Raw genomic sequence first — 23557 nt, 5'->3', positions numbered from 1 at the left:
TAAATTGAATCAAGAGTTACTAGATTGATTCAAATAACTAATTGATAAAAAACTAAGAGTCAAAATATCTAAAGGAAATAAAACATTGAGATAGCTTTAAATTAATGACTTGAGAGTAAAATGACTGAAATGAAGAATGGATCATCTACTTACCTTGCAGTAACTTGATCTGAGCGAGCACCTCGAACTCCTTCCTCCTCTTGTCGAAATTAATCAATCCATCAGATATGGTATCCGGTATGGCAGTATCGATCATGGTGAGATCCGTCAAAAATGTACCCAAATACGGTATAGTTCCAAAAGAAATATTCGCTACGTGATGGTTTTGTTTTTGGAATACTTTTTGTAAATGTTTGTCGTTTTCACCGAAAGTATCAGCAAATTTGGCGGTACCTTCCCTCATAAGTAATTCCCTTTGCGTCATTTGATTGTTGTCTTCGCTGAATATCCGTGCCAGTTCATCAAACAATTCAATTTTTTCTTTTGGAATAGTTTGCCAAGTTTTTTGTAGCCTGGATAATAAAAAATAAAATATTAGTTTTATTGTGTGTAGTAGTAAAATTTTGAATCAGTTATATCAACTTTAGGGATATTTATAATTCATGATGATACTTGAGTTATTATACCCCTAGCTAGTATAAGTACAGTTACCGGCCAAATAACCAAAAATTTTGAAGTTTATTTTGATTAGAAAGTCACTAAAATGCTGTATTTTTAGAGGAGTTGGTACAACAAGATCGTATTTTCCACCCAAGAGCTTCTTAAACGTAATCAGCATGAAATCCTCTTACATGAACTGTACAAACTTCTCATCTGTACTTATTGGCTGTCATGACTTCCCTGTTCATTATAACAAACTCCTTCTAAGCTTTAAATCGTCTCCATAGCTTACTCTAGGAGAAAATAGTTATGGAAGAAATTGTTTCAAGTCCAAATACAAAACATCAACTTGTCTGTAGGCTACTGCTCCATTCTTCGTTACCTCAATTACCATGTAGTACATCCAAGACATTCAACTCTTTGGTGTCTCAATAACGCTGAACAAGTTGAAAGTTTTATGGCAAGCAGAACAGTAACTAATTGTTCTTTCACCCAATTAAAAAATTTATGAATTTTTTCATTTAGAAAATCACTAAGCTGCTGTATATTTGGAGTAGTTGGTACACAAGATCATATTCTCTACCCAAGAGCTTGCTAAACATGATCAGCATGAAAACCTTTTGAAAGAACTGTACAATAGGAACAATATGTGACTGTCATACTTCCCTTCTGTACTTTTGGCTCTGATGACTTCCCAGGTCATTATAACAAAAATCTCAAGCCACAAATAATCCCCATAGCTTACTCTAGGAGAAAATAATTATGGAGAAATTGGTTCAAGTCCAAATACAAAACATTGATTCGTCTGTAGGTTACTTCTTCGTTCTTCCAAGCTTCAAATCGTCTCCAGAGTTTACTCTAGAAGAAAATTGTTATAGAAAAAATTTTTTCGAGTCCAGATATAGCACCTTGACTGGTATGTGAATAGGATATTGCTTCATGCTTAAGAACATGGTAATTGAGGTAATGAACTTTAGAATATGGCCATTGACTATGGTAACGCACCTTCTAACCCTTTGAAGTAGCTTTTCCTCAAAGTTACAATCTCATTCACTAGTATATGTTTTCCCAAAGCAATCTTTTTGAAACCAAAGCAATAGCTTTGTAAGCGTGGTTTTTCAAATAGAACCATATTTTAAATGAATAAATTGCTATTAGACAAATTTTTAAATCACTGAGAATAGTTCCATTTCGCTTTGTCAAAAACAATGTATCTTGATAACAAAATAAAAAAATTACTAGAAAGAATTCCGTGTTTGAATAAAAAGCACCCTCATGTGCCTATGGGTGTGTAGATATCTTACCTGTAAATGGGGTTACTTTGCAACCCACTAATAATTGATTTCAAGCTGGAAAAATTCTTGATGAGCCTCAATTCTTGCGCGATGTCTATCCACGTGGAAATAACGGCTGCTCTCTCGTTGAATCTTAAACTTGGATCGACTAGAATCGAGGATATCACTCGGAACGATACCGCGTTAAATTGGTTAACTGTAGCTAAGACGGTAGCAGCCTCGTGGGATCTACTTTTATCTCTTCGAGACCAAACAGCACCCAGGCATTGATGAGGTACTAACTTCTTGAATAAAGCCTGTAATAAAAAGAGAAATTGAGTGAGGAAAGTAGAACTCAACACGAAAAGTAATTATTAACAAAAATCAAATTTTTCTGGGAATTAAAGTCGATAGTACTGTATATTTTGACGGTTATGTTCCTTATGGGTAGCAATCAACTCGATCTGGAGTAGTATCTCGAAGAATTGAGGCCATAATCGAGTTGTCCTAAACGGAAAAGCAAAAAAGCAGCGATGCTTCCTGGTGGAATGACCATCTGTCCAAGTTAAGTTCTGAAACACGACACCTCTTACATGGCTACACCAGGAAACTCAACTCAATATCTACAAAATTCTTCGAGGATAATGAGGGGTAAAATCAATACAACTTTGGCATTGAGGAAACCGGATGTCGACCCCACGGGGCGCGAGGAGAACAGAACCCGGCTCTCGCTAAAGACTCACTTCTAAGGAAGCGACAGTAAACAAAATGGAAACACATAGAAAAGCTACGATAGAAACTGCAGTAATGACTAAGCACGTGTGCAGCAGTGAACTAATAAAATTGGTTATGAGTCCTTTTCAACCGTTCAAGTCGCTAGGAGCGAATGGAATCTTCCCTATATTTCGTCAAAGAGGACAGAAAAAAAACTGCCCCACTTGATCCGCCTCCATCGTAACAGTCTAGAGCTTAGAGAAGGTTGTCAAACGGATATTAGACGCGAGAGGAGTAGATGGGACAACCACCATAGGGATGGTACAAATACTATCTACCAGAACAGCAGAAATAAAAGAAGAGGAAAAAAACCATATCTATTACTCCAAATATATAACCCGATTAAGTCCTACCTGATTGCCTTCACTAGGAAGAAAAAAACTCAATCTCAAGCCCATCAAGTTAGAAGGGCAAGCCATTTATTGGAAAACAGTGGGAAGGGAAATACCTGGAACTCGCACTATATATTAAACACCTTTAGAACAAATATGAAAAGAAGACAACCAATACGTTTGAGGCAGTGGTTAGGTAGGTACAAAGACCGGCTTGCATATGTTCAACCGAACCATGAGATCATGCCCAACAGCTGCAGTAGAAGTTATTCTAAATCTCCCACCTCTCCTTATAGAATTGGGAAAGCATCATTCAGAAGGTTCAGAGAAGAAATTCACTAGGAAAAATAATGACCAAATTTAGGACATGTTTCAGGATGAAATACTGAGAAAGTTGGGCTTCGAGAAAAAGTACCTCAATACTAAGCTGTAGGAGCAATTAGAAGCAAAACATCATAATAGAAATGAACAAAAATGCCATCAAATTTTATACTGATGGCTCAACAATAGCAGACAGAACTGACATAGGAGTTTATGGATTTAGAATCAAATATTGGGCAACACACCATTCATTTTTCAAGCAGAAATTCCTGCAATTGAAAAATGTGTCCAGTTCAATATAGAAAATAATTATCGCAACATGGTATTCAAGTTTTAATTAAAAATCTGATGGCGCTATTTTACTTTTGGTTTCTGAAGAGGGTAATTTGGTTATCGAAACGTGGCGTCAGTCGGTGTAACTGTGAATATTAGTGTAGTGGCGGTAATATACAGTGTGTTAAGTATAAATATCATAAACTGATGCAGAATATCTGATTTAGCAAAAATGTTGATATTTTTTTTTACTTACCACATCCATCCTTGTGAGTTGTTCCGCAAAATGGCGTACAGGTACATCTGGTAATTTGTAAACCCTCCATCCAGCTGCTACTGATCGCATAGCAAACGCGGGAGGAGGAGGAGGAGCAACAAGGGGGTCCACTTGAGCTTCTCTTGTATATCTATAGTCATATAAAAATATTATTTATTATAATTTTCGTATATTTTCTTGTTAAAAGTGGATTTACATAGACAATTAAAATATATTTATCAAAGAGAATCAACTAACAAAAATAATATTCAGGAATTTCATTTTTATAGGTTATGTTTGTAATGTTACTAGGTGTCCTTATTGTTATTTAATTAGGGTTCGATACAAAATATTTTTGGTAAAATTTGGAGTCATAAAGTTTGAATGATGTCAAAATGTAAATAAAAAGCTTTTATACCAATTTTTCAAACTTTTTTGTAAAATTTGGAGTCATAATGTTTAATTGATTTCAAAAAATAAATAAAAGGCTTTTATACCAAATTTTCAAACTTTTTTGTAAAATTTGAGGTCATAAAGTTTAATTCATTTCAAAATATAAATAAAAGGCTTTTATACTGAATTTTTAAATTTTTTTATAGTTTAATCGATATTAACCACCACAAACTGTTTTTTTTTGGATGTAAATAAACTACTTAACTACTAAACTAACGTTGCAAACATTCTTTTAGATTGGAATGATGCTTTTTTGTTCATTTATCATCTATTTTGATAATTACTGGAAGTTATTTTCATTTTTTTTCCAAAATATGAAATAAAACAAAAAAATTGGTTCACTATGTGACGTCAAAAACATAACCTCAAAATTCACAACGTTTTCCTTTTTACTGGGCACTAAAGGTTGATTTATTTTTATTATATTGGTTCAAACTTAATCGAAAACCGTTCAGGGTCAGTTACGCTCATGCGCAATACTAAAATACTGAAATTGGCGGTTTATCTCAGTATTTTGTAAATATTTTAAATTATCATTTTCAACTGGCATCATATTCTATACGTTTTATCAATATTAAACTTAAAATTTAACGATGCAAGTTTTATATCAGATATTTCGAATAAAGATAATTTTGAGATGGAATTAGTAATCCCGGAATCAAAAATGCGAAAGATTTCATTTTCACTAAAACAGTTTCTTATATCGTACCTTTCTATTCTATGTCGTACTTTGGCATCCAGCTCAGTGGAAGGTAGATATTCTTCACAGAAATGTAGCAGCTGACGAAGGGCGGAATGATTTGGCGGATCTTTGAAATCTTCCGGGTAACTGTCTAGCCATACGTGTAAAGCAGAAATTAAAGTTCTGCAAAAACAACTTCCTATTAACTGATTAAATCGTAAATCTTCTCATTAGTTTTGAAAAGTCGAATGATGTCTATATAGTACTTTAAAATTGTTTATAAAAGAATAACTATTGCAAGATATGTGAAGCAGGAGTTGGATTAGGTGAAAATTTCAAACAAAACGAAGAATATATATATTAGATAGCAGACAAAAGTTATTAATGCCACATGTAATGATGCAGGTCTGATAAATTTATCAGGAGAAGTGATACTGGACTAAGCAACTCACTAACATATTTTATACTAGGAGAGGTAGCTTACTAGTTATACTGGGCTTTGTATCTTATAAGAAAATAGTAATTCTCAGTTTGGCAAATTACCAGAACAAGTGATACTGTCCATGGCAACCTACCAGAAATGATACTGGGCTTGGCATCTTACCAGAAGAAAGAAATACTGGACCGATAAACTTAGTAGAAGGTATGATACTAGACTAGGCAACTTACTAGAAGCGATGCAGGGCTGGGGAACTTATTAGGAGATATGATACTAGGCTAGGCAGCTTACTAGTAGTGATACCGATCTTGACTCTTACCAGAAGTGATAGTGAGCTTAGTATATTACCAGAAGAAATAATACTTCGCCTGGCAACTTACCAGAAATGATACTGGGCTTGATATCTTACCAGAAGAAGTGATACTGGACCGGGAAACTTAGTAGAAGGTATGATACTAGGTTAGGCAACTTACTAGAAGCGATGCTGGGCTGGGGAACTTATTAGGAGATATGATACTAGGCTAGGCAGCTTACTAGTAGTGATACCGATCTTGACTCTTACCAGAAGTGATAGTGAGCTTAGTATATTACCAGAAGAAATAATACTTCGCCTGGCAACTTACCAGAAATGATACTGGGCTTGATATCTTACCAGAAGAAGTGATACTGGACCGGGAAACTTAGTAGAAGGTATGATACTAGGTTAGGCAACTTACTAGAAGTGATACTGAACTTGGAATCTTACCAGAAGTGATAGTGAGCTTGGTATCTTACCAGAAGAAGTAATACTGGATCTGGCAACTCACTATAAATAATACTGGGCTTGGCATCCTACCAGTAGATGTGATACTGGGCCGAGAAACTCACATAGAAGGGATACTGAGCTTGGCATCTTACTACAAATTATATTGGGCTAGGTAATTAATCAGAAGAAGCGATATTAGATGCATCATGTATTTTAGATACCCAGAGATAATGTAAGACTTAGGAGGAGACTGGAATATCGCTGGAGTAATGAGTTTGGCATATATGTACAAGCAGAATGGAGAAGAATTGTAAAAAATAGGAGAAGTTTATGAAATTAGGAATATGAAAAGTGATATTTGCTCGGTAGAATAATAGAGAAAGGCAAGGAATACCGTTTCTAGTAACCGAAAGGGGGAAATAGGAGATTTAAAGGAGATCCAGACCAGGACGTGATGAGGGTGTTTTTGGTGTCCAATTCAATAATGCCGATAACTTATAGTGCTCCAAAGTCGTTTAATAGATTTCAAATACAACAAATGATAATTCGGCGGGGTACACTACGTACTAGATAATTTTCGTTAAGATTCCGCAGCTTCGGAATCAAAACTGTTTGCATTGTAAAATATTGAGTTTGCTTTGTAATTTAGAATGTTTTATCGACTATAAAATATTAAACATGAGGTCTTTATGAGGGTTAACATTTTTTTAAATAATATAAATTAATATTAACTGTTAATTGTTATTGATTAATTACACCTGGTTGCTAATTTTTATTTTAAATGTGTCATCGTTGCTCGTGTTTTTGTAATTCATTATCGAAACATTTTAAGTTTCCTTTTTAAACATAACCTTTTATCAGAAAAAAAAAACGTATGAGTCACCAAATTAACTATTAGTTTTATCAGATAGTTGCCGTGAAAATTATTTTGTAATTCGCTCGACACGCTTTAAAAAATATGGAGTTTTTCAAAAAAAATTCTTATTTTTTGATACTTGTATATACACTACCGGTCAAAAGTCTTTCCCACACCATAATCCATTCAATAAATTTCAAAATAATAGACTTCAATAAGGTCGAAACGGTGTCTTACAAACCAAAAATAATAGTGTGCGTTATTTGTTTACTTTAAACGAGTTTATATTTTGTCGGTGAGTGCGACAAGTCAAAACTTGCTAGTACTTGGTGCAGAAGCGGCGATAGGGTAGGGCGATCGCACAGAGCGCCTGACTTAAAGAGATATTCGAACGAGCCCGAAAATTCCCAAAACAGCGAACAACTCGTTATCTTGGCAACAATAGAGTGGATCGTATTATCCAATCGCTGTACTGCATCCTGTTAATTTCAAGGAGAATATCCTATTATACAGGAACACATTTTATGTATTTCTTTTTAACATAAACTTTCGAAAAGAAAGCTGAGAAGGAAGGAAGGATGGGAATCCACAACTAGAGATACACACAATTTTAAAAGGTACCGAATCGCAAATTTCTCATTTCAATCAACAATTTTTTTTAAATTTGAAGTTTTGTAACATAAGATGGGCACGAGATTTTGGAATTTTCAAGATGTATTCTTGTAAAAAATTTAACGAACAAAAAATCTTCCTAACAATTTTTTGATATATTCAATCCTTCAAAAGTTATCCAAGGTTAAATTGAATCTATATAAATTTTTTTTATTTCCAGCAACTTTATCAATCGAAAATGAAAACGTCGACTTTGATAACATCTCGAAAAAGCTAGCAAAGTAAAATTTTATGATAAATGTTTTGCCTTTTTTCGTATAGATTTGAACAGCAGTTGAGAGGTGCCGTAGAAATTTCGCCCAGGGTACTAAAACCGGTACTATCCGAATGATTTGTTTATTATTCTTCAATTGTGAATAATTTCTTCGGTGTTTATAATTGTAGTTTAGTCCCAATTATACTTTTTGGACCAAAACATGTTGTCAAGTTCGTATACAAATTGCTTTGGTTCTAGCCAATTCACACGTCCATTAATCGCAAATATTCACATTCTAGAAAAAGGTACCAATGCGGCCGAATTGAAAACACTTCGACGTACCCCACCAGGAAAAAATAACGTTAATGGCGGTCTCGAAAAACCACAACCGCTGAAGATGAACTTATTGTATTGATCAGTAAACGTGATCGACGATTCACGGTCTCTGAGATAGCAGCTCAGATCAATGAATCTAAGGATCTGCTTCTGAGTACTTCTAGAATGAAAAGGAGATTGAGAGAAACTAACATTTCTGGAAAGTTGGCAGTGAAAAATCCTTTTTAAGACGTCAAAGTAAAATTAAGGGGCTGCAGAGGGTCTGGTAAAAATGGAAGAAGATCTTATCGGCTAAAAATTTATCTTCCAGTTTGACAACGATCCCAAGCATTCCTCGAAGTTGCGTAAAGAGTATTTACAAGAAATGTACTCAAAGTGATAATTATTTGGCCGTCACAGTCGCCGAACCTCAACACGAGTTTTCCTGAGACAAATATGTAGATGATAAATTGAAAATTCTGTTGATATTGTCTATGAGACTACAAATCTTGCTCTGGTGATTATAGCAAAGCGAAACATATTAGTATACATCATAATTTTTCATTTTCACTCTTTAATTGGATTTAGTTGTTACATATACCGATCGTCCAGATTACGGCGCGTCGCTAACAGAGCCCCGTTTTTAAAAATTTCTGGTATATCTTCCACACTGTTGAACGATCGGTAGCGGCCAGTTCGGAAATTGTTGTCGAAATTCGTAAATCATTTTTAGACGATATTTTTTTATTTCTATACCAATAAATATAGTCGTTAATAGAAAATGAAAAATTATACCGCTGGGCTAAAGAATTTAAGCCCAATAGCGGCTTAACTCATCGAAAAATTCCATTTTTCCATTTGAATTACACAGAAAATATCTAGTTTTGAGTAGATTTTTCGGTTTTTTCCAAAAAACCTTTTCTAATGTTTTCGAAGAAAATTAAATTCTTCACAAAAATATTTGTTTGGACAAAGACTACAGAACCACTATTTAATTCTATAATTCGATATAATCTCAATATGATTTTTCCATTTTCACTATACAGAAGTCGGCATAAGTCAGGCAACAAATTTGAATTAAAGGAAAAAAAAGCGGCGTCAAAATGAATTTATCAAAAGGGGTTTTAAAGAATTTCTGGTACGTCTTCGATACTGTTGTACGATTCGGTAGCGCGTCGGCAACAGAGCCCGTTTTTAAGAATTCCTGGTACGTCTTCGGTAGCGAGTTCGGAAATTGTTTTCGAAATTCGTTATCCGCGTTCGAATTCAGACACGACGTAACAAAAAAACTCTATGTTGGCGCGTTAACGCGACGAGCACGTGTTATCATGACACAGACACAACTGTCTAAAGCACGAACATGCCAATTATGGAAAAATTAAAGGCCAAAATATTTTTTCTTTAAATCTAGTTTGAATACATTATAGAATCTAAAATTTCCTACAATTTCGATGCAAAAACAAACAAACCGCATCACAAACTTCAACAGAATTTATAATAATTTCTAATATATTAATTTATAATAAAATACAAGAAAATAATGATAAATATTTTCGATTAGTCCTCGTACAACTTACTTCCGATGTTGTTCGTGTTGATCCGGTTTTCCGTTTTGCGTTCCGGCCAATTCGGCGTACCTTTCCAACAGAAGCTTCAATACTTCTTTTGGTGTAGAGAAACTCCTGTAAGTTGCCAGAAATACATTAATATAAGTTGTTTCGAGTTCTCCATCATCGGTAGAAAGAGCTTCGACTAATTTTTTCAAAGTACCGGCTTTAACAAAACGTACTCGAACCGTTTCCCATTCTAAGTGGGATATTTCATCGTCGGAGTCCTGTGGAACGAAAACAAATATATGACAAGTATTTTTATCGACATACTTTCTTAGTTTCGATAGTATTCTAAGTGAAAATATCTTAAACTGAAGCGGTATACAAAATGAACGCGAACAAGACGCCGATTCCTTATGTTCTGTCAAATTTTAGTTTTCTTGTATACAGCAGACTGTTTTTTTCATAGATTTTCACAAATTCTATCATTCTTTCACTAGGAAAAGTCATTTTTCAGGGTATCTGCAACTACACTAGAAAAGTGAGGTTAGGTTTTTGACTTTCAACGACGATCAGCGCAGCGCGTAAACAGTAGAAAGTTAGTTAACTTAAACATCAAGAGTGCATACAATCGCGATCATTGTGTACGTTTTCACATTTTTTAACAAATTGAACTATCTTTGACATTTATGAACGTCCAGAGCGCGTCATTCTGTGTGCCGTTTTCTACTTTTCGCGCCCTGATCGTCGCTGAACGTTAAAACATAACCTCATTTTTCTAGTGTAGTTTGTAGTTGAAGAAACCCTGAAAAATAACATCTCCGAGTGAAAGGCTGATAGTTCACGAAGGTTTATATAACAAACAGTGGCTAGATACAAAAAAATTTGGCAGAATATAGAAAATCATTTTCCCATTTGAAAATCCCATGACAAAAACTCGTTATTAACTTATTGAATATTTTGTTGGGTCTCTGCTCAATAATTCCAAAGTTGATCATATAAACCTCGATTTATTCATGTACATTTGAAAAATTCTATTCAAATTGAGGAGTTTCGTCCATCAACTTCGTGTCTAATAACGCCTTGTATATATTTTATGTACACATTTCATACAGTAATAAGTCACGTGACTAAGAAAATCACATTTTTTTACCAAAATCGATTTAATTCATCAATGTAATCTCTTTCAAGAGTAATACAAGCATTCCAACGCTTCTCTAACTTCTCGACGCCGTGTTTGCAGAAGGATTTGTCTTTTGCCTCAAAATAGGCTTCAGTTCCAGCAATTGCTTCTTCATTTGAGCTGAATTTCTTACCGGCAAGCATTTTGGAGATCAGCGAATAGCCAGTAGTCACTGGGGGCCATATCTGGACTATACGGTGTTTTTTCTCCGACAAATAAGGCCTTTAATCTTTGATTTTTCATTCAAACGATCCAACAACTCTATGTAGCATTCGCTATTGACGGTATCTCCCTTTTGAAGATAGTCGATGAACAATATTCCATGCGCATCCCAAAATACTGAAGCTATAACCTCTCCAGCTGACTGTTGTGCCTTTGGCAGCTTCGGATGTGGTTCACAGGTTGCAAGTCCACTTAGATGATGATTGTTTTGATTGTCCATTGTCACATATCGACGCGAAAATCTGATTTATTACGTGGCCAAAAACTGAAGCGAATCATCAAATCGTTGTTTTTGATCGACTGTGAGTAAACGCGGCACCCACTTTGAAAAAAACTTTCTCACGGTCAAATATTCCTGCATAATTGTAGACTCACTGCCTTCTGATATCTTTATGGCATCAGCTATCTCACGCAATTTTAATTTACGATTAGATATAACCAATTTGTGGACATTGTCGATGTTTTCTGGAGTAACCACCTCAATTCGACGTCCAGAACGTTCACCATCATCCGTGTCTGTACGACCACGTTTAAATTCAGAAAACCAATAACAAATGATTGTTTTCGATGGAGCAGAGTCCGGATAATACTTTTGAAGCCATTGCTGAGCCTGTACAGTATTTTTTTCATCAAGAAGCAATGATAAATTAATACACGAAATTGTTTCGAAAATAACAAAAGTTGCTTCACTTAAATGGCTGTCGCTTTTTTCTAACTTCTGGAAAAGACATAAAATTTTACACATTCGTTTGAAAGTTGGTACTCCATAAACGTCATATGGATTTGATTAAACCAGCGCCATCTGTGTGTCAGTCACACGACTTATTGAGTGATGTAATATATAATACAAAATAATTCAAAATCGTTGATCAATGTTCAAATTTCCTTATTTACATGCACTTTTAAGGTTATGTTTACTAGAGATCTAACGTCATGTTTGCGTTCATTCTATGCAGCTTTAAATTTGGGTTGTATTTTCAACATTTATAAAGGTCTAGAGCGAGTCATGCTCGCGTTCATTGTGTGCACGGCTTAAAAGTAATTTCATAGAATTCTGTTCACATTAGAATTTAATGTAGCGTATCATTTAAAATTACGCCAGTACAATTGGCAATTAAGCAAGTTTCCTGTTTATGTAAACTAGAAAATATCGTGATGATGAGGTAACATTGTTATTTCCATCTGAAAAAGGATATAACAAAAAAGTATCAAGTCTATAATATCATCTGTTCAGTATCGGTAAACACATTAATATTCATTACATAATTTTATGGAATTATATCATTGTCAATGGCAATGCCATCCCAACGATTCAATTAATTACAAATATATTCGTATAATCGCGTGAAAAGTTCATATACGAGGGACACTCTATAAGATAACGGTCATTGTACATCCACCATATTCGCCTGATTTAGCTATGTGTCTTCTTCTTGTGGTGCCGATCATCATGGCAATATTTATTCTGTCAGCAGCAATTTGAAAAGGTTGAGGGGAAGTTTTATCGAAATAAGGTTCTTAAGCCTGGAATCCGAAACGTTTCGTCTAATGATTCGAAGCCATTTTCGCGCAATGACAACCCGCCTTTAAGTCTTTTGTAATTAAAGGTGCTACTCGCGAATCATCTGTTACATACTTTATATTCCTACAAACTAATAGAGTCACTAAAAAACTTACTGAATGCGAAGATGACAAGCTTCTTGTAGGTCGATGGTAACGTACTTTCTTGAGGTAAACTGTGTAGAGGGCGCCATCCGCTTTCTCTTCGCCCCACAATCGCCATGTGGGCTGCTGGAAAAAAACGAAAAACTAATAAATAACAGAGAATCGTACAAAACGATTTAATAAGAATAAGATTCAATTAGACTATTACCCTTAATTTGTATCTGTCACTGTCACAGAAATATCAACCAGACGAAGACAACATGAAGACTCCTCCAGGATGCCATGGACGTGAAGATTAGCATTAACGCAGTGAAGTATTCTTCATAAGGAAGAGGAAAATATTAACAGGAACGTACAAAAATAAATATATCATCAAAGACAATTAACTGGAAGTTATCTTAGACCAAGGACTAACGTTCAAGGATTACGTGGATTATTTCTTAATGCACAAAACGAGAAAGATAGAAGGACGACAGGACCCAGTTGATTTACAGGAAGCTGGATCAGATAAAGTTGCAAGAAAACTTGGAATGACACTGCCGGAGGAATACCAACCAACATCCAGCTGAGAGACTATACCAGGCAAGCATGGTCGAGTAAACAGCCAGACGATGTGCAGCAATAAAGATATCAAGAAGAAACAACCCATGAATAATCATCTCTAGTGGGGACTACTCTGAAGAAAATATGATAGTCGGATAAGTCCATGTAGGTCGAAAAGAAAGAAAAGTTAAAAAGTGTACCCTGGATGGGTTTGGCCGAGAAACGGTCAACTGATCAATGGGAGTCTGCAGATGTTGAAAAAGTCTAATCAAAGTTACAAATAATTATATTCCCATTTGAAACTATCATAAAAATTATTTTAATCGTACAGTCTTTCATCGTAGTAAATAGTCCGGTCAATTTAGACAATCGAAGTTACATAAATTCCCACCAAGCTGAAAATTAGTAAAATTGTTTAAAATATGATTAAAAATAAAATTTCAAAATTCCTCATCATTTCAAAATTTTGTCAAAGGTAAAAAAAAAATGAGTTTTTCGTGATTTTCAACAAAACGGTAAGTTTTATCATAAAAATACTTCAGACTAAAATTGTAGATCATAAAATTATCTACAAAAAACGCATCAATACTTTTTTTCCACGAGTCACCGTTTTTTAGATATAATGATTCAAAAAGTTATAAAAAAAAGAAGGCCTATTCCACGGGTCTGTTGCGATCATGTTTTCTTTGAAATTATTGCAAAATAATGAAAATTAGCAGAGATTGAAAAGATAAAAACGTTTTAAATTAAAAAAAAGTTGTGAAATTTAATCGTCAGAGTCGTAAATTCTTCTTCTTGTCGCCTCGTTGGAATCAAATGGAGGTAATTATACACTTTCGCGGTCACCTGGTTTTTTGGTTAGGTTAGGTTAGGTTGGCTCTAGAAAATCGAAAAATGGATGGATTTTAATGATTTTGGTCTCAAAATGTTCCATTTTACGGCGGATTTATAAAAAAAAATACGAAAATTAAAAAAAATAAATATTTTTTACAGTTTCATGACTTTAAATGCAAAAAAAAATGACTTTCTACATATAATCCTTCGTAACTGTTTCTGACGTCGTGGAATCAAGTTCGTATATTTTTTTTTCGCAATTTACATAAAAAAATGAATATTTTGAAAAAAAAAGTTTTTCTACTATTTAAGGTTTAAAACTATTAAAAACCGCAAATTCAGCCACTACCCCCGTGTTTTTCATAAATTCGTCGTAAAATGGAACATTTTGCGACCAAAATTATAAAATTTATCTATTTTTCGTTTTTTAATGGTCCAAAAACTATTAACATTGAATAATATAGTACGAAACTATTCACGAAAATTGATTGTTTTTCATCGATTTCATTTTAAGCTATAAAAACTGAAAAAATCATTCTTTTTGGATTTTTTTTTAAATTGTTTATTAATTTATGTAGAATACAAAAAAAAATATAAGAACTTTATCTGATAATGAGATAATTTTTTGCAAAGGATTATTTTGCAAAACCGATTTAAAACAGTAAAACTATGAGAAATTTTCATTCCAGCTATTTCTACTAATTTTTTTTATAAATCCGCCGTAAAATGGAACATTTTGAGACCAAGATCATTGAAATCCATCCATTTTTCGATTTTCTAGAGCCAAAAAACCAGGTGATCGTTAAAGTGTATAATTACCCAAATGGATCCTCCACTGGTGGTGATTCAATATTAGAGCCTTTACAGTGTGTACATGCCAGAGAACAAAACAGTCCGACTTTTTGCAACATTTAGCACTACATCCCTTATGCAGCTGCAAAAAATTGTGTGTGGTGGGAGTATAGTATGAACGGGTTCTAACGTATTGTTGACCGATTCCAACCCAACTCCAACTGATAACCAAGCCACAGTTGAACTTGGTTATATACCCGAAAAAGATGTTGACGAGCAACAACTGAGATTGGAGCAAGACAAGCCAATTGAACTCGTTTTCTTACTTTTAGTATTTTTAACTAAACAAGCATATCGATACTTATTTAAGCAGGTAGTTTTTTTAGGAGATCCATTCATAGAAAGAAGAAAGTGAATGCCGTTGGTAAATAACTTTTTGTCGAGTTGAATTATTGTTTTTAAAAACTACAGCACATTGAACTAACTCGTTTTTCAAAAATTTTGAAAATTGTTATTTTATTCTTCCTGTAAAATGCAGATGTCGTGTCACACCCAGTTATTGCGTGTTAATATAGTACATGATTTTGTCACTTTCCAAAAGTAGATAAACTTTTTGATGAATAGATTAGGTTTTAAGAAGAAAATAGTTTTTTCAGTTGGAGTTGCAATATTTTGACGATTACAACTTTTCGAATCATTGTATCTCAGAAACGGTGGCTCGTAGGAAAAAAAGAATTGATACGTTTTTTGTAAATAATTTTATGATTTACAATTTTTATCTAAGGTATTTTTTTGATGAGACTAACTGTTTTGCTAAAAATCACGAAAAGCTCAATTTTTTCAACTCTGACCTTGAATTAAATGTTTTCCACGCAAGGGAATGATGGGGAACTTTAAAATTTTATTTTCAATTATAGTTTAAACAATTTTATTGATTTTCAGCTCGGTGGGAATAAATGTAGCTTCACTCTTATTTTTTTGTTCTAATTTGACCGGACTAAAATATAAATAAAATAAAAAGGTTAAATCAAAGACACCTTTTAAGAAGACGAATCTCTTTCAGATCACACTCGTATTTTTGTAAAAATAAAATTTATTTACTGGATAGTTACTTGATATTTAATTATATCCCTTATAGTTTTCAAATAACTAAGTTAATTGCTTTTGTCCCTTATCTATTTTCGTGGTTTTCTGGATATAGATGACCTGATTCCGGTGAGTATTTCATTGTATCCGAAAGGATTCATCGTCCAGTCCTTTTCTATTTATATATTGCGAAGTGGTACGATAACAAACTTCATCTAATTTAGTATCGTCCTGCGTAAATGGTCAATAACTATTTGAATAACAGACTACGTACATACGGATGTAATTTATTTACTAAATAAATGTAATCACCAAATCTTGACATTGTTGCCGGATTTAAAAGTGAAATAATGCAACCTAGTTAACTTTAAATAATTTGTAAGGAAAAATAAACAAATAAACTGAATTTGTACCTTATTTTTCAACGGAGCACAAAATAATCCAAGGGAACTAAAACTGGAGAATAGGGTGCATGGGGTAGGAATTCAAACTATAATTCGGGTTATTGCAAAACGGATGCTTGAGCTGGTGCATGGTCTTGATGAAACAACACTTTTTGTTTGGTTTCTTCGCTGAAACGTTTATATAATATTCGCCGTTGATAGTTTTTCCTTTTTCAAGGTAGTCAATAAAAATTATTCCACGCGCATCTCAAAAAATCGACGCCATGACCTTGCCTATAGATGGAACGGCCATCTTTGGATCCACTTCTCCCTTTTCAGTCCATTGTTTTGTTTCGGGTGTGAAGTGATAGACCCACGTTTCATCTATAGTTATGAAACTTCTGTAAAAAGTTTCCCAACCCTCGATGAAAACAACTTCACGACGCTGTTTTTGCTTCATCGTGAGCAAACGCGGCACACAGTTTTCTCATGTCCAAATTTTCAGTTAATATGCGATGTATCGCACTTTTCGAAATGCCTTCTATGTCTGCTAACTCGCGCACTTTCAGTCGTCGATCATCCAGTGGATTTTCTTCAACATTTCTGGAGTCGTCACCTAATTTGGTCGACCACTGCAATGCTGGTCTTCGCACCACCAAACTCTGCCACCCATTATTTTATTGAATGAATGAAGATTTCTTCTTGATAACTTTGTGTCCTTCAAAGTCTATATACTCAGTGTAGCGATGGATCCAGTTTTCATCTAAGTTATGAATCGACGCAGAAACGACTCTTTTTGTTCAAGGGTCTGGGAAATTTTCATTCAAAAGCGTATTTGCTGCAAAGCATTCATTCTTCAGTCAATATAAAGCAAATGCGTTCTTTTGATAAACCTAAATCCTCGTCTATATCTCTAACCTTAATCTAAAGTTCGTCTAGTACCATTTGGTTAATTTTTTCGATGAGATCGCTGGTTATACATTGTCTGAGGAGTTGTTTTGGCTTTTCAGCCACTTTTTCTTCCAAAGTACGTTGAATTCCCCTATTGGCTATATTTCTTGGGTTTTGTGTCCCATTTCCCAAGGTGTTAATACTACTCCTTCAAGGTACTCAAGTCTGTTTCAATGGTTTAAGGCCAACGTCATATTTTTCCATTTTAAGAAAAATCTTTGCCACAACTCACTTATACGACTGTCAAAAAGAAGTAAAGCGTCCTAAATAGCTGCGATTTTAGTGATAAGTTTCAGGTTGAGGACGGAAACTTTTCAGACGACCCTCGTATAATAGAAGGAAAAACCAACTATCGAAATAAAAGAAGCAAAAATCTTGTTAAATATTAGCGTTCACTGTTTGTGGTTCTCATTTTTCACTAACCAAACGATTTCTATTTATTTTCTACTCAGGTCAAAACTGCTTTCATGCACCCTTGCTTTTACGTGCTTATATCACGCCCACAACCAGTGTACGATATACATCACTGATATAGACCACGAAGCAGGCCCTGTTCTAAATGATAATCGAAGCTAAAGTCTGGCGGATGCGTTGGGTACTTTTTCTATTTTTTTACTGTTCACCTTTTTTTTGACAAGTTTACATTAAGTTATGACCGTTTTTATAGACAATTACTAATGAGGCCTTTTTCTAGGAATCGAAGGAAAGTGATGGTGATATATAAAATGACTTTCTGCCAGCAGAGAAGTTAGTAAACAGTTTAATGTCATAATTGGGATGGTGAAAAGTAGATCAAACGGCGAATTTTAATAAATTAGATAAAATTTTAGTGAATAGTGTGTTAAAAGTGTAAGTGTGAATAAATTAGGTAAATCAGATATACGCGGGTCTATGAATTCAACCCAACTTTTCGTGATTGAAAATTGTTTGATTAAAAAAGGACATTACAATATTATGTCAAAAGTCATGTTAAAATTGAATGTAGCTCGACGGAGTTAACTGGACTTAGCCCAATCCTAATGTCTTTTCAGGTGTAAGGCTAGTTGTAGTTGCGTCATTAGCTGGACCACAAACTCGAGCCACATTAAAATCTTAATATCAAATCACCAGAACGATAAATGCGCCATACCAAATTGGCTGATGTAGAAAAACGAATTGGTGCGTTACATCAGATTTATCCTGACTGGTAAACAGTCCGGGGTTAATAAATCAAAGTAATTGCGAGGTAAATTCACGTTCTTACGCCCTAGCTTATTTGATCTACATCAGCTGTGAAAAAAAACTGAGAGGTTGGAAATCAAACGCAGTTACCGACAGTTACATCGACGATAATGTAAATAACTGCTCACAAGAAGTGTTACTAAGATTACGGAACTATGTTCGTTAAAAAAAGACCCGAGTTGTTCCAGACAGAAGACTGATTCTTCCACCATGACGTTTAATAGTTTTTGGTTAGTTTACGCTGCCCCACGCATCTTACTTCACTTGACCTGGCCTCGTGTGGCTTAATCTTACTTCCACGCATGAAAAGGGGCTTGAAAGGACATTAAAGTGAAAAGAGCTGGCAGTATTTCTAGATATAGGTACAAAAAATGTTTTAAACAATGAAAGTACAGGTAGTACAGGGTATCTTGGAGGAAATGAAGCCATTTTTAAGCACTCTCTCGTATAAAACTTTGTCAAATTAACTTAACATGTTCACAAAACATTTTCCAAATATTAAAAAAATTACTCACGTCTAAATCTTCACAATCGAATTTCGTATGGAATTGGAGGTAACACACGAATTTCGGAATAGAATCAATAATCATTCCGATAGTAAAACACTTTAGAATTTCGCGAAATTTTAAACTCCTTATGGGGAAACTAATTCAATGACTTTGTAGTTAATTTGCAAATAAAATCGTTATCAATAGCTAAACAGCGCTTCGCGAACGTAAATCAGCCTTATCACACGAACGGTACGTGCTGGAATGATTCATAATAATACTGATTACGAAATGAAACGTATATGACGTTTATTTTGTTGCTTATTCCGGCATTTTTGTTTAAACCAAATTAACAATAACTTCCGTCTTCGAAGGAAATAGATTTCCATATTTTTGTTAAATTTGGGGGTCCGTAGGCTCTACAAATTTCAAAAAAGCCCAATGTAGGATAAGAACTCTCGTTAAAAAAATAATAATAACACTGACCGACAAGATTTTCCTAAAACAGGCGAGACCTTTATTTTTAAAATGGAAATAACCGTCAAATAATAGAAAAAAAATATTTATTAAGCCCTAACACGTACCACTTTTCAATAGCTTAATTATCCCTGTTTACATTAGAAATTTTATAAAGGGGCGGTTGATATCGGTAAATTTTATGGCCGAAAAATTACCTGAACTGTGTTTTTCAGAATAATAAACATAAAAATAACATTAAAAATTAAAGTGGTTCTCTGTTGTAGTGCAAAAAGTGATTATAAAGGCGAAAATGACGAATCAAACGCGCCGCAGTTGCAAAACTTCTCCTCACAAATTTTGCTATATTTTTGGAGAATTTATGATGAAATTGCAAGCCAGGCCATTTTCCGAAAATGTAAAAAAAACCAATTTCAAATATTTTGGTACTTTAATTGGAGACCAAGACAAGAAGTGGGCCCACCACGCGTGTTGTGTTAGTTGTAGCATGTCATTAGTGCAGTGAATGAATGGAAAGAAAAAAAGCATGCATTTTGCAATTGCTGCTGCTATTTTTGTCTAACAAAGACTGAACGTTATTCTAAGAAAAGAAAGATCGAATATCCAAATTTGGCGTCTGCTATAGGACCCGTTCCCCATAACGAAGATTTACCAGTACGGATTGCGCCTTTAGATCCGCAAAATATTGTTTTAGAAGATACTGGAGACAACGTATTCATCAGAAAGCTCCAAAGAACAATGCACCGACACTATTTTTACTTCAAGTACCAGTTCCGGCGAGCCACATTTGATTGTTCAAAGTAAGTTGAATGATTTAGCATGTGCTTTGGGGTTATCAAAGCAACAGTCTGAACTTCTTGCTTCCCGTCTTAAGGAATGGAAATTATTAGCCAAGGAGATAAAAATTACGACCTTTAGTAAAAGAAATGCTACATTTTCTGCATTCTACAGTATGAAAAATTCGTGGTGTGCGTGTTTGGATATTGATGATCAAATGAAGTAACTTGATATTGAGCATAATTCCAGTGAGTGGCGACTATTTATTAACTCGTCTAAATACAGTTTAAAAGCAGTGTTATTACACAATGGAAATTTAAAACCGTGTATACCAGTTGCTCATTCTGTGAAGATAAAAGAAACTTATGAAAATATTCGCTCGCTTTTAGACAAAATTAACTACAACAAGTTAAAGTGGCAGATATGTGGGGACCTGAAGGTGATTGGAATTTTAATGGGACTTCAGGGAGGATTTACGAAACATTACTGTTTTCTTTGTCCATGAGACAGTCGGGTAGTAGAACACTATGTAAAAAAAATTGGCAAGCAAGAAGTGAGTTTCAACCGGGTTCTCAAAATGTTAAGTTTACATCCCTTGTAGATCCCATGCATAAATTGTAGACCAATTTGTGCGGCTCTTATTTATTTTATGCTTTTGAAGAAACAACATTGATTTGCATTTTGTAGTGTTGAAGTATTTCATTAATTTTTATTAGTTAAATGACTGAAGGCAGTTCTAGATGAACCTGAAGACGTGTCACAACCCAGATTAACTCAATGTTTCTATGTTCAAAAATCTAAACGAACAAGACATATTTAACCAGACAATGATGAAATCAAATATTCCATTGTTAAAGCTGCCTAATCAAAACTTTCTCCAAAAGTATTGCAAATTCAATGTACCAGTAAAAGAAACGACGTGAGTTCCTTACATTTGAAGGTAATTGAGGAAATTAAAGGTAAAATTCGGAATAAACATTCTGCCCAAATTGTACCTCATTGCTTCTGAACAAATGCACTGACATCGACCATATTTTTCAACAAACTTTTTCAACATTATTTCTTCTTACGTCTCTTCTAAAATTTGAAAATCTTTGGCCTTTTAGCTTCATACACTTTTCCCAGCGATCCTCAAAATAGCAATTAACAGCCGACATCACTTTTCATTTGGAAAATTGTTGACCGACGAGCCATTTTTTCAAGTCTTGGAGCAGAAAATAATCCATGGGTGCTAAATCTGGGGAATAGGTTGTCAATTTTTATGACATTTACTCATCAATCGAGATGCAGAAATGTCAATTTTTATGACATTTACCCATCAATCGAGATGCAGGAGTGTCAATTTTTATGACATTTACCCATCAATCGAGATGCAGAAATGTCAATTTTTATGACATTTACCCATCAATCGAGATGCAGGAGTGTCAATTTTTATGACATTTACCCGTCAATCGAGATGCAGAAATGTCAATTTTTATGACAATTTTACAAAAACAGTTAGTTTCTCTAAAACTTAATAAGAAAAAGACATTTTACAGAAAAATTTAACTCGAATAACCTACATTAAATCTACTGTCATTATAAATGAACTGAAAGAATCAAAGATCACATAGTTATTCAATTGGTGTGTTATTGTGTCGATTGGAGTTTAAAAGAAACAAAGGGAAACACGTAATTGGAAATTAAGTTCCTAATTACTTTTATAATTTCTAATAATTATTATATCGGCTTAAATACGAATCTCTGAGAAAATTGATAAAGTCGAAAGGTCAACGAACCTTAATATTTCAAATTAAATTCTTGGAAAGCTTTGATTTCAATATCAATAAGAGGTACGTGAAAAAAGTAATCAAACTGATTTTTTGATCCAAATAGCGTTAAAAAAATATATTCTGCAACAACATTCAAAAAACAGAAAACACGTAAAACCAGTGGGGTCCGGTTACCACAGAGTTTTTAAAATAAAATTCCCTCACTTTTCCAGGTTTTCCAGAGATCTAATTTTAAAATTCCCTAATTTTAAAAACATCAATTATATGTATGATTAATAGATAATTATATTTAGATGAGTTACCATGAAAAATAATAAAAATAATTTTTATGTATTTGGTCAATTCTTTAAAATCATCTTTAGTTTTTTATCATCTGACTTAAAATAATCGCTCAATGATCAGCTGGTATTTTTTTACGCACATATTTCCTAAAGATAAAACAGATGGTGCTGAATAGTACACTAAAAAGTACGCTAGACGGTATGATAATCGCATGCGCGCCAATTTTTCAATCTCATTCGAAGGAAACGAAAAAATTCTAGTAGTTGAATAATTTTAAATAATCCTAATGGAAAATTTTCGTTTTTCCCAGATTTTTAGAGAAATTCCCTGACTTTTCCAGTAAATTGAAAATTCCCTGACGTTTCCAGGTTTTCCAGTTTCGTGGCCACCATGGATTAACTTAAACATTAAAAAATATGTTACAACAACACTCCAAAGTGGAATGATTTGTATACATTCCTCTTATGTACTCTGGAGCCGTAAAATATCTGAGAAAACCTCTGGATACAAAATTGCTATGGTACGAATACGTGGACAGAAAATAAAACAGCCACCTACGCACATGACTGAACGTGAAAGAAGTGGATCGGTGACTCCAAGCCCGCTATACTGAATAATGAAACCACCTAGTACACGGACGGGTCCGGGAGCAGGCTTCTGCGGAGGCCATCCCAAAATAAGCTTGGGAATAAGCTACCATCTTCCAAACCGACGTATTCGCTTTGATGCGTTATACTCAATCGACGTCACAGGAACGCGTTAAACTCAATCTGCTCAGATAGCAGAGCTGTCATACAAGCCTTAACGGCCGAAAAAATGTGCTCTAGGCTAGTGCTAGAGTGCAAGAAATTCTTACAAAATCTGGCGAGTGATGGTTACAATATCCAGCTCGTTTTGGTTCCCGGTTACTCAGACAAGGACGAGACTCAATCTCCAGACTGAGAACTCACCTATGGTCCCAAAACCCATCGTTGGTGTAGCTAAAAGAGTTGCTATCTCGTCTCTCAACTATCTAGTTGCAAGGCGGGTTCAGCAGAGAGGGATAGAGACACCTGGAATAAAACTACTCCAGCTAAATATGCGAGAAATCCGACTAGTGATCGGACACTGTCATCTAAGACGCTATGGACATTACGGACGATC

At 34.4% G+C, this 23557-nt stretch overlaps 1 protein-coding gene across 6 annotated transcripts in view; it reads right to left on the bottom strand.

Moving 5' to 3' along the window:
- LOC130891094 (ral guanine nucleotide dissociation stimulator-like 1) overlaps positions 1-23557 on the bottom strand; it is a 68424-nt gene that overhangs the window by 7306 nt on the left and 37561 nt on the right. For 2 of the 6 annotated variants that reach the window (XM_057795646.1, XM_057795641.1), the window contains exons 2-7: positions 12821-12934; positions 9766-10022; positions 4993-5148; positions 3831-3981; positions 1905-2191; positions 154-512 (exon numbers count right to left, since the gene is read on the bottom strand). In XM_057795646.1, coding sequence (XP_057651629.1) covers positions 154-512; positions 1905-2191; positions 3831-3981; positions 4993-5148; positions 9766-10022; positions 12821-12934 — 1324 coding nt within the window. Of the gene's footprint in view, positions 1-153; positions 513-1904; positions 2192-3830; positions 3982-4992; positions 5149-9765; positions 10023-12820; positions 12935-19133; positions 19368-23557 lie in introns of those variants that run through there. The other 4 variants (XM_057795647.1, XM_057795643.1, XM_057795644.1 and 1 more) reach the window with 3 other exon arrangements.

Source organism: Diorhabda carinulata, chromosome 3 (genome assembly GCF_026250575.1).
Source record: "Diorhabda carinulata isolate Delta chromosome 3, icDioCari1.1, whole genome shotgun sequence".
Lineage (NCBI taxonomy): Eukaryota > Metazoa > Arthropoda > Insecta > Coleoptera > Chrysomelidae > Diorhabda > Diorhabda carinulata.
This window is presented reverse-complemented; position numbering and strand designations above follow the sequence as displayed.